The following is an 11,433-nucleotide window of genomic DNA, read 5'->3' on the forward strand; positions in this document are numbered from 1 at the left end:
AAGGGGGTAGGGAATGCTTTCTGTCAATGAGGGTCTTCACAAAGATAGAAGTGCAGGGATGTGTGTGTCTGAAATAATTCTGAAAAATTTAAAAACATCACCTCCTTCCTGTTTTCAGGCGATGACGAGCTGTCCAGCCCCTCCCAAGATGCATCTGGGTTGGAGGAAGTGATGGAACAGCTCAATAATTCTTTTCCTCATAGCCAGGGTACTGACCACCGACACCTACACAATATCCACCTGTTTAAAATCATATTTAGATGAAATTATTACAATTTCTGAAAGGATAAAAAAAGGTTTATTTAAGTGAGGCTTTACTTAAGGCATTTAACTTGAACATGAACATCACATTATATCCAGTTGTCATGTCCTAAAATAACATCAGTAACGATGCAGATATGGACAAAATTAGAATTATGTCAATGAATGTTGCCCTGCTGCATGCTGGGAGGTTTCCCTATACGTTTACCTCAGGATGCCGCAGTATGAAATCACTGTTGTTGGTTCCAATAAGAACTTTTAATATTTGTCCTCGTCCAACAACTTAGATTAATCCAAATAAGAAATACAACTTCAGTCAAAGTAAAGATTTGGGACAAACCATGAACTGTAAATAGGAAGTGGACGTAGCTACCATGACGCCATCCATTGGTTTGTGAACTACGGTTTTGTTCCCTTAAGTTTGGCATCTTAGCTGTCGCCATCTTAGCTTTTTGGAACCAGAAGGGAGCATATGTGGACGAGAGCAACAACAGTGTAGCAGTGTTATAGTCGTGTGTATGATTTGGCCAGAGGTGATATATTATAGACTACTTAGTCTTTTAGCACAACGCTAACGCTAAACATTCCTGTGGTTTGTCAATCACATGGTAGCCACGCCCTGAAACCTACCCTGCTTTATGGCCTGTTTGACTCTGAATGGACCATAATGTACTAAATGAACATCATGCTGTATGGAAGAAGACTTGAAACTAGAGACTGAGACCATAAACTCATGTTTACAATGTTTACTGAGGTAATAAATCAAGAGAGAAGTAGAGTCACTTTCTCATAGACTTCTATACAGTTGGACTTTAAGGCACTTGCGCATTGGCTTTCCGTTTTCAGACTCTGAGGTTTATGCTATGGGAATACAAATTACACTGAATGACCACGATAAACCACGAATACTTTTTCCCTCCAATCAAATGCACACACTGAACTTCATTACACCTGTAAGCCTTAAGTAAATCCTAACTTGCTTAGTCTTTCATTCTCTCCATTACCAACACCGGGCTGATTTCTTTCTTTCTCTCTATTTCCTCCTTTCTCTTCCTTTTCCTCTTTGTCTCCATGAGCCAGCAGGGAGAAGGGGACGCCCATGACAGGTAAGTGGCTCAACTTGACCCCCCCACCCCCCTTTTTTTTTTTTTTGTTCTCATCTCATTTCCCCACCTCTAAGGAGTACATCAACTTCATGCAGGCACCATGTTTGTACCACTTCTGGTCGTGATAGAAATCTCACAATTGGCTAAATAAATGGGATTGACTTTTGGCTGCTGTAGCAGGTAGAATTGTGCACAAAACGCACAACAGAGTGGAAGCGCCATGGTGCGGTGATGCAGTGTCCTCCCTCCCTTTCCCTGTGTTTAATTTCCTTTTCTGCTGTTTACTACTCTGCCACTTTCTTTGTGCTCTCATTTGAGCTCCATTGAGAAAACGAGCATTTTAAAAGTTCAATCTGACTATTTGTGAGTGTGTTTCATGTAAGCATTGCCTCTCTCCCCCCCCCCCCCCCCCCCAGGTCCCCGTATTGGCCGTTTGTTCCACATGGCCGATGATCTGGGCCGTGCCATGGAGTCACTGGTCAGCGTGATGACAGACGAGCAGAGCGCCGAACAGCACGAGGCCCTGCCCTTCTGATCTCTCTCCCCCCCCCCTCCTCCAACCCTTCATCCCCTCGTCCTCCCTCCCTAACGCATGCTTTTCTAGTCATATCAACTGGATCGGAAACACAGTTTACAAAGAGAATATATAACGTCTATTTTTGTGAAGGATTGCGGTTCCAGCAATGACGCGAAAAAACCCAACAAAAGAAAAAGTTTCAGTAGTTTCTTAAAACGTCCTGAAGTTGTTTTATTAATAACAGAGGCTGGTTTTTAATCTTCTATGCAATGTATAAAACAAGTATGGGATGGATAAGGAGGGGGGGGGGGCAAAGAGAGATGAGATACAAATAGGTGTGTTCATCGTGGTCGGATATTTGCCATCTCTTTGTAATTGCGGAAACAGCTAAAGCATTTCAAACATTTGTATCAAAAAAAAAAAAGTGATTGTAATCAAGAGGGTGCTTTCTAAGAGGAACATTTCTACAACAGCGTACACTACTGTCAAGGTAATGCAGGCATCCTGGATCTTTACAGTACGTTGTCTGTGTGTTTGTGTGTGTGTGTGTGTGTTTGTGTGGTCGTGCCTAATTTCCACATTACACTACGGCTTTTTTTTTGTTTTTGTTTTTGTTTTGGCTGACAAACCTCAAGTTGTATTTGAATTATTGTTTTCTATCCACTCATCCGTCCATCTATCCGTCATCCCTGTGATTCACATCTCTACGGCAGCACTTTTTTAAAGCCCGTATTTGTTTTCAACAGTGTGCGGTGTGCATAAACGGGCTGTACCAGGTCAAACCTAATGCACATATGGGAAGTAATTTGGAGACCATTTGCCAATAATTGAACTACATAGTTGTAGAGACTGTAATCTTTTCTTTTCTCAAGTAGTCCAGGGGGAAACTCCTCTTGGTGTTGGTTTTTCTTCGTGGTATTTCTTCGGGTAAAGTTTTAAAAACACTGGATCCTACATTTCCCAAGATGCAACTTTGTAGCGTCTACCAACCGGCGCTCCTCCTGGTCTGTTCAATCTCTTCAGTCAGCATCACTGATGGGTGTTCTGTTGCACCTTTAACCACACCGACTATGTTTATGCACCAAATATTCAGTTTTTGCCCAATATTCCTAATAAGCTGTTTACATGGCTAATGAATATGAATATTCCACTAATATTCCTGTGAATAATATCGACATATTCCACATGTCTGAATCAGAATTTAGAATAATGACTTCATATCCAAACATAAAATATGTTTACATATCGAATTTGGAATATTGTCATATTCTGAATAATAGTGGAATATGAGCATGTAGACATAGTCAGTTATGTGTGAAAGTGTACATCTTAAGTAAGGATTTGATGAAAGTCTCTTTAGGGCCTGTTGAGTACACACAGTACACTGTGTACAGAAGTACTGTGAGAGGAACTGAGAAGAATGTGATTGTCACAGGGCTGCTGGTCGAGATTATTTTTGAGGGAATTCTTCTGTTAGAGTGCTGACGGAGAACTCTTTCAGGAAGCCCGGTAACGCGAGCTCTACCTCGTCTGACTCGGCCATTCCCTCCACCGTGCTCCACCCCGCACTCCCTCCGCTTGTTGATTCACGGAGCCGCCAACCCGAATGTTTAGATGCATTCACTGCATCGCTCGCCTCCACCAGAGATTCATGACTCGAGTATTAAAAACACCGTTCAGATGAATCTGTGTGCACTACTGTCATACCTGGGTCATGCTAGATATCCGTTTTCTGTGTGGGGGTTGCGTTTATTCTAGCAGTGTCTTTTTTGTCTTTGGCTAAAAGGCTATTTTGTTTTGTGCCGTGTGAGGTGTTATATTAGCATGTGACTAAACGAACTCCAATCTTTATTTAATGTATAACCACTCCGAGGAGCCCATGGCGAGCATCGTTTGTTTTACAGCATCATATTCTTGCAGCATTTTCTTTTCTTTTGAACCCAGACACTGGATTTGATTGGTTTTTGTTGTTTTTCATTTCTAATGTTTCATTCTCACATCATTTTTTTTCAAATAACGCATCAATACTTCACAACATATCAGATTCCACCAAATATATGCCTTACTACTGTATTATAAAATGCTTTACTGTATGTCAATAAAGCACGCAGTTCTGTTGATTTGACTTGCCTCTTTGATTTGTTTATTTTTAACAAAAGCACAAAAAAGAAATGTGCACCTTACACACTTGTGTGCATCTAAAAAAATGTGTCGCATCCTCGTCGCCCCGATGAAAAAGATTTTTAATCATTTTCAACTTTCCAAAAAGAGGAAAGTTGAAGAGTCTAGAATGCAGCCGTATAACGACACACAGCAGCAGGAGAGACAGACGGATACAAATGAAGGGAAAAAATACCTTTGGTTCCTAAAAAGGAGACCTTGGGCTAGACGTACAGTATTATCTCAGGTGGAGTTCAAATATAAACATTTAGAAAATTAAGAATTTGTTAGGAAAATATATTTATTTTTAGAAAGAACAGGGAAGTTGATAAAGTTAAGGACAAAGGTAGAGGGTAGGCTGCTGCAACAGGGTATTTTTGCATCTTATCTTCCGTAGTATTTGCAACAAGGGCACGAAATAATATAAATAACGCCTCTTGTGGTGCAAGAGATGACCCTTAATGTGGACTTTCCTACTGCTGCATTGTGCAGGAGCTTTCTGTCTGTACAGACATCACTTCAAATGGTTCTTGTGTAGAGGATGATAGACCCTGCACGTAAGTACAGTACATAAAGTATGTTCGGTCAAGTACATTATGCAAAGTACGTTTGGTAGAGTACATGACGTAATGTAATGCATGTGACAGAGTACTTAACTTATGTACATAATGTAGGTTTATGTAGGGAGGTTTAACCCGAACCATTGTGTTTTCCTAGACCTAGCCAAATAGTTTTTAGCCTAAACCTAAGTGGCGCCAAGGGGTACCCAACGCGTTACAAAGTGACACCAAAGGGTCCTGACCAAGCATCCATATGCAGGGTCTTCTGTCTGTCCCACGCACACGCCTTAATAAGACCCGTGGTGACCGAGCTTTTGAGGCAGTAGCACCGAGGCTGTGGGATGCTCTGCCTGCACCTCTACGCCTCGCAGACTCTGAACACTTTTAGAAACCAGCTCAAAACGCACCTCTTTAGACTGGCGTTTGGGTAAAACCCATGTCCTAGACCTGCTTTTAAACTATGTTTTAATTTTGTATGTTTTCTGTGTGTATGTAAATTATTGGCCCCATGGTCACATTGTGATTTTTATGCTTGTAATTTCTGCCCTGTTAAGCACTTTGACTTTTGTCTGTGAAAAGCGCTTTATAAATAAATTTGACTTATTTACTTACTTGTGACAGAGTTCTACTCTACTGGCGTTTTGGCCTAACGCTCCACATTCCTCTCCACATTCCTATCAAAGTGTATCGGAAGGACCTCATCCTGTACGCATAGAGGATTGGGTTGAGGGCCGAGTTGGCGTGGGAAAGCACAATGGCCGCTAGTGTGAGTGACATGGGCACGTCACACTGTGGGCAGAACAGTAGAACGCAGTTGATGAGGTGGATGGGCATCCAGCATACCATGAAGAGAAACAGGACCAGGAAGAGGGAGGTGGCCTTGCGCATCTCCTGACGGGTGCGAAGGTTGGATTTGGCCTCGTTGGACTCTCTGGGAGGGGGGTCAGCAGGAGCAGAGCCAGCTGAGGCGATCCTGAACCCTGGCTTTGTAAAGACAGTGGTAGTCTCGGTTTCAATGAGAGACCCAATCCCGGACTCTACTTCTTCCCCAGCCCTCACTTCACCCTCACATTTCCGTGCCTCATCTCTGGCTTGTCTGCCTGTTACGATATCTGCTCCCCCTCCCGTGGTTCCCCCAGCAAAAGAATTTCCAATGTCATCTGTCCCGGTGCTCCCGCTGTCCTTTGTGGTCCCCCTGGCCACAGCGATGCGTCGGAGCTGGCGGCGGATGGTGAGGAAGATGTGGCCGTAGATGGCGAACATGGCCACCAGCGGCACCACGAGGCAGCAGAAGAAGTTGAAGTACACCATGTAGTTCATGTCCACCACACAAGTGAAGATACAGTAGCTGGAATAACAGGGACCAAAATGAAAGAGTTTATGGTGACAATACTGCAGGCAAATGAAAATGGCATGCGACATATATCTTCATCCATCCATCTCATTCTCTTACTCTGAGTTTGCTGGTTGTCTCATCCAGTCCATGAGCGGCACAGTGCCGGAGATGGCTCCCAGGCCCCAGGTGACCAGCAGGGCCAGCTGGGCGTTCCTGGGGCTCATGACACGCTGGTACTGGAAGGGCAGAAGGATGGCCATGTAACGCTCTGCTGCTACCGCTACCAGACTCAGGATGGAGCTCTGGAAGAGAAAGCAGACCATACACAGAGTCTTAAGCATGATGGGGAAATATATTAGTTCCTTGGCGTAAACACAAAATAAAAGAAACCTTCGTAGGTCGAAGGTTTGATCAATTCTGTATTAAGGGACATTATAGGTGGCGCTCTTGGCCTGCAGGATTCCAACCGGCAATCGACCCCCAAAGCCACCAGGTTAGATGCTCCTACCTGTGTGAGCACCATCAGGATGCTGAGCAGCACCAGGCAGAGGGGCAGGTCATGGTGAGGTCGACCCAGGTCTGTCAGCACTGCGCAGGGAATGGCCACCAAGCCCACCAGGATATCCGCCACTGACAATGATACCTTCACAGAGTAAAACACACTTTTGGTCCTTTAGATATCTGCTCGTAGTTTTCCTCAAACCACAGGTTCGTATGTCACATTTTAGATGGGGTCGAAACAGGTTTCCTCACCAGGAAGTAATTGGTGACAGTGCGGAGTTTTCTGTTGCGGCTGACAGCCAGACAGACCAGGAAGTTGCCGATGATGGCCAGCACTGCGATGACGAGCTCGGTGGCGATGTAAAGCCCCCTCATGCGGGGTTGGTATCCGTACGGCATCTCTGCCTTACAGCTGCCCGGAGTCACGTTCATGACGGGAGAGAGACAGAGACTCCACAGTCATGGAAAACCTGGAGATAAGGAAAGAAAAGGAAACAAAACTTGAAAAAATAAGCGTTTTAACTATTTGTAAAGAAAGACTAATGCAAGAAGAGTACAAATCTCCCACTTCCTTTATGTATTATTTGTTTCCATAGTGATTACACAGACTGAGGAGGAGCAGAAAACACATGAATGGAGAGAGGAACAGTGGTTGTTAGAAGCGCAGCATGTGGCCTTTGTGCTGACCAACTGACCGGTGAAATTTGTTCCTGGAAAGGGACAAAAACAATGACTGACACACACACACACACACACACACACACACACACTCTCGCAGACCCGAAGTGTTCACTATTTACACACACTGATAGGGATTCAAACCTGCTGCTCGTTACCGTGCCCACATGTCAACAGATGGATTGTAAATGAAGGGCAACAGTTTCAAATCAGCCGTACGTAACTTATTAGAGACTTGACACAAATGATTGCTGTGCTTATGTTATGGTTATTATAGTTTTGTTTGAATCCTCCCCTTGACATGGAAGATTTGCAACACACTCACCCTAATTCTCAGCTCTACCCTGATTTCATAGGCCACAGTGCGTGCACTCCTCCGTGGACTCAAAGACCTCTTCAGACAATTTAAGGCATCACCTTGTAAACGGTGTTGGGAATTTTTCCCTATTCAAAAAAATAATTGTAAGTTGCAAGACCAAACCGAGACAAATTCCTTCATGAGTATTTTTTTTGGTGGATTAAGTACTTCAGGTTTGGAGTATGCGGTGTACTCACCTGCGCTACAGACTTCAGGTGCAGTCGTCACAAAGTTTAAACGGTCCAGACCATCCAGGACACCAACACAATGTGAGCTTGATGGAGAAGCATCAGAGTCCACTGATGTGCAGGACACCCTGAAGGGGGAGCCGGGAAAGAAGCACCGTGTGCCGGGGTGAAACCACACCCTCCTCCACTCTTCCCTCCATCCCTCTCTCTCTCTATATATATATAAAAAGATAACGCAGAATACGTCAATCACGAGCATGTTGACTGAACAGCAGCACTATCTAGGTCTCTGTGAGATGGAAAAGCAGACATGTTTTGACGTAAATCTCCAGCCGGTTCAGAACAATTCAAACACGTCGTATGAAATGTTCAATTATGTACGCTCGAGCTACGCTTTCGTGTGGTAAAAATACTTTGTGATATTTCAGCGAAGTACAATGAATGAGGAAGCCAAACATGTTGTGCAAAGAATACGTGGTGTGCAGCTTAAATAAGAAACAAGTGCATGAGTTGGAAATGATATCTATGAATTATAAAGAAACATGCAGTACAGTTATTAGTGAAACGTTTTTAGAATATCTAGAATAAAAGTACACAATGCAGGAAAATGCACCCTGTAAGTAATACACAATGATATACCGTATTACTAGATTATCATCACTGATGTGTAAGTATAGTTGTATTGTTGTAGTTAGCCTACTATACTGCTAGACAGTGTAATCTACACTCAAACAAAGTACAAGTACCTCAAATCTGTACTTGAGTAAATTTACTTAGTTACATTCCACTTCTGTTTGTATATATGTGACTTTCTGGTGAAAAGGGAAGTTTTTAAGGAACAAAAGGTTTAAGGTATGACAAAGATAAATAGCTTATAACTAAGTGAACAATGAATTAATCGATAAACGTGGTTATTCAAAGGTAATCCACAGACATTCATAAATAAAAATGTAAACATATGACTATCTTTATTTCCATTATATAATGACATTTGGTTGGAAATATTTCAACACTATTGATGCGCAGATGAAGGCCCAAAATACGGTTGTCGTTCCCGCTTTTCACCGCTGGGTGCCGCCAAAACACTTGTGTGTTTGGCGTTATCAAACGACGATAATAGAGGAACTGGTTACGTTTAAGCCCTCCTGAATATAATTAAATATCACTAACAGTTTAATGACTGGATAGTTATTGACAATAAAGGTACGCTAAATAATCAAATGCATGTAGAATGCTACCGGCTTGGCACCGATGTGAGTTCCGTGACGCCAACCCGGAAGTATTTGCGTGTCACGTGACTGCAGTTGAAGATGCTGGCGATTTGTTGTCAGCGGCTCTTGAAGCGCTGCAGTCGGTTACGAGGATGTGTTCCGCTATTAACAGTTACTGTTTTGTTGCAGCGTGATATGATGCATTTTGTGCCCGTCAGTCACAGACACATAACGGAGTAACGGTAACAGGGAAAAGATGTCCGGTTTCAGCTCGGAGCTCATAGACTACCTGGAGGGGAGGATAACTTTTGAGGAGTTTGACCAGCGGAGGGATGAGCGCAAAGCCAAGGTGAAGCACAAGTTATGATTATAATAACTGATAGCTGAGCGAGTTAGCTACACCAGCTAAAACCCACAGCACAGAAGCAGAGCTAAGTTAGCATAGCCAAAGTATCTAGCTGAATCAGCAGTATAACCTTTTACATCGCTACACACGTTTGTTAGACTTAACTTCGACACTTTTCAATGAACTGTTTTAACAGTCCAACAGTATACTTAACTAACAATGTGCATTGTTTGCTGTTTAGGTAACATAAAATTGATATTTTCTTTCCTCCAAATTATGGATATCAAAGCTAGTTAGCTACACCGGCTGAACCCCACAGCCCAGAAGCGGAGCTAAGTTAGCATAGCAGCATCAGCCTTTACACCTGTCGTTGGTTTAACGTGAGCTACATTCGTGTAATAGACTCTACAACGACAATATGGTTGGGTTTAGAATGAAACGTCTGCTTGTCGTTTAGGTCGCGTTAACACGAAGTCTAACGCTGTATGTTCTCTCCTCTCTCAGGAGTCGGAGGTATCAGCTGAACCTGTGGAGGAGGATGCTGCTCAGCCCTCTACATCTGCACACGTCCCGGGGACCATCGGTAAATCTTCTTCTTCTTCTTCTTTCACTTTAATGGTGGACTACAAACCAACGTTTAAGGTGCATGCCGCCACCTACTGGACCGAAGTGTGTAACATCATGACTTTATGACAGTTATCATTTAAACACAATAATAATGTTTTTTATAAATAAATAAATACAAATAAAAAAATAAAACAAAGATAAACTTCATATAGAAGTTATATTCTGGATATTAAACCCATTCCATTAAAGAAATGCTCCCAATAATAATCAAAGGTGACTCCTCATCTGTTTTTTTTTGTCAGCTGGAAAGTAAGAAGACACGGTTTAGAGAATTGATGAAAAATAAAATATTATAATTATATTATTTTATTACTTATTAGTGTTGATGACATCTTGACAATACTCTCCCCTCCTATCAGAGGAGGGAGTCAGCCCGGGGGTCCAGCAGGCCTTTGCCTCCATGCTGGGAGACAAGCCGGAACCACCGTCTTCAGACGAGCAGCAGGAGGAGGGAGAGGAGGACGGCTTTAGCTACGTGGATGATGAAGAGGATGAGGACTACAAGGCGGAGGAAGAGCAAAAAGTGAGGCTGGAGATGGAGGAGACGGAGAAGAGGCGGAAGCGGCGGGGGAAAGGAGGAAGAGGACGGAGGAACAGGAAACAGAGAGAGCTGGAGGAAGAGGAGGACGCGGAGGAGGATCCGACGGTGGGGGACGTGTTTGCGCTGGAGATGGAGCTGAACAGAGAAAACAAGAAGATGATGAGGGTGAGGAGGAGAGTGTGTTAGTGTGTTTCCCAGCTCTTAATGTGGGTTAGTTTGTGACTTTGTGTGTGTGTCCAGGAGCGGCGGCAACGCAGCAAGCTGCCCCGAGCTCTGAGAGGCTTGATGGGAGAAGCCAACATCCGCTACGCTAGAGGAGAGAAAGAGGACGCCGTCTTGATGTGTATGGAGATCATAAGACAGGGTATGAAACAAACTTTTTGGAGTTATTAGTTTTTATATTTATCAATTAGCTAAATGAATCGTCTTCCCCTTCTCTTCCAGCTCCTTTGGCCTATGAGCCTTTCTCCACATTGGCCATGATCTACGAGGACGATGAAGACATGGACAAGGCGCTGCAGTTTGGTCTGATCGCCGCCCACCTGAACCCTTCAGACTGTGAGGAGTGGATCCGACTGGCAGAAATGTCTCTGGAGCAGGACAACATCCGACAGGCCATTGTGTGCTACTCAAAAGGTCAGCCCGACACTCAAAAGTCCAAGATTCAAAGATACGATGGATCCATTGGTATGCAAACCGTTATTTTCTGTGTGAAAATAGTTCTTTGCATTACTCCCGTTCCCTCTTGTCCCCTACCACCGCAGCCATCAAGTACGACCCCACTAACGTGCGCTACGTGTGGGAGCGCTCCAGCCTCCACATGCGCCTGGGCGAGCACAGGCAGTGCATGGACGGCTACCGCAGGATCCTATCACTGCTGCCCATGGAGGACGGAGAGCACTTCATGCAGCTCTCCAAAGACATGGCCAAGTACAGCACACACTAGCCAGACCAGGTCCACACATACTGTGCATCCAAATATGCTGGGCCTAACACTGTGTGTGTGTGTGTGTGTGTGTGTGTGTGTGTGTGTGTGTGTGTGT

General features: G+C 43.9%; 2 protein-coding genes and 1 long non-coding RNA gene across 4 annotated transcripts in view; 2 read left to right on the plus strand and 1 right to left on the minus strand.

Moving 5' to 3' along the window:
* Window positions 1-7: 7 nt before the first annotated feature.
* On the plus strand, window positions 8-1,869 carry LOC116386190 (uncharacterized). The gene is made up of 3 exons (XR_004212948.1): window positions 8-208; window positions 1,342-1,367; window positions 1,784-1,869. It is a non-coding gene; the product is annotated as an uncharacterized LOC116386190 (long non-coding RNA).
* Window positions 1,870-2,065: 196 nt separating this feature from the next.
* On the minus strand, window positions 2,066-9,799 carry LOC116386188 (adenosine receptor A2b-like). Of its 2 annotated transcripts, XM_031852224.1 has the most exons (5): window positions 7,675-9,799; window positions 6,694-6,911; window positions 6,449-6,583; window positions 6,058-6,242; window positions 2,066-5,952 (listed from the first exon to the last, which is right to left on the minus strand). In XM_031852224.1, the coding sequence occupies exons 2-5, from the start codon at window positions 6,871-6,873 to the stop codon at window positions 5,235-5,237; spliced, it is 1,218 nt and encodes a 405-aa protein (XP_031708084.1). In that variant the 5' UTR covers window positions 6,874-6,911; window positions 7,675-9,799; the 3' UTR covers window positions 2,066-5,234. The 2 variants fall into 2 exon arrangements, with proteins under 2 accessions (XP_031708084.1, XP_031708085.1); XM_031852225.1 differs by lacking the exon at window positions 7,675-9,799 and having other exon boundaries at window positions 6,694-7,245.
* Window positions 8,944-11,433, plus strand: part of gtf3c3 (general transcription factor IIIC, polypeptide 3) — a 7,081-nt gene continuing 4,591 nt past the window's right edge. Inside the window, exons 1-6 of the mRNA XM_031852216.1 lie at window positions 8,944-9,225; window positions 9,727-9,805; window positions 10,209-10,555; window positions 10,631-10,754; window positions 10,835-11,026; window positions 11,155-11,320. Coding sequence (XP_031708076.1) covers window positions 9,133-9,225; window positions 9,727-9,805; window positions 10,209-10,555; window positions 10,631-10,754; window positions 10,835-11,026; window positions 11,155-11,320 — 1,001 coding nt within the window. The 5' untranslated portion in view covers window positions 8,944-9,132. The remainder of the gene's footprint in view (window positions 9,226-9,726; window positions 9,806-10,208; window positions 10,556-10,630; window positions 10,755-10,834; window positions 11,027-11,154; window positions 11,321-11,433) is intronic.

Source organism: Anarrhichthys ocellatus, unplaced genomic scaffold (assembly GCF_004355925.1).
Source record: "Anarrhichthys ocellatus isolate YVR2014 unplaced genomic scaffold, GSC_Weel_1.0 scaffold12, whole genome shotgun sequence".
Lineage (NCBI taxonomy): Eukaryota > Metazoa > Chordata > Actinopteri > Perciformes > Anarhichadidae > Anarrhichthys > Anarrhichthys ocellatus.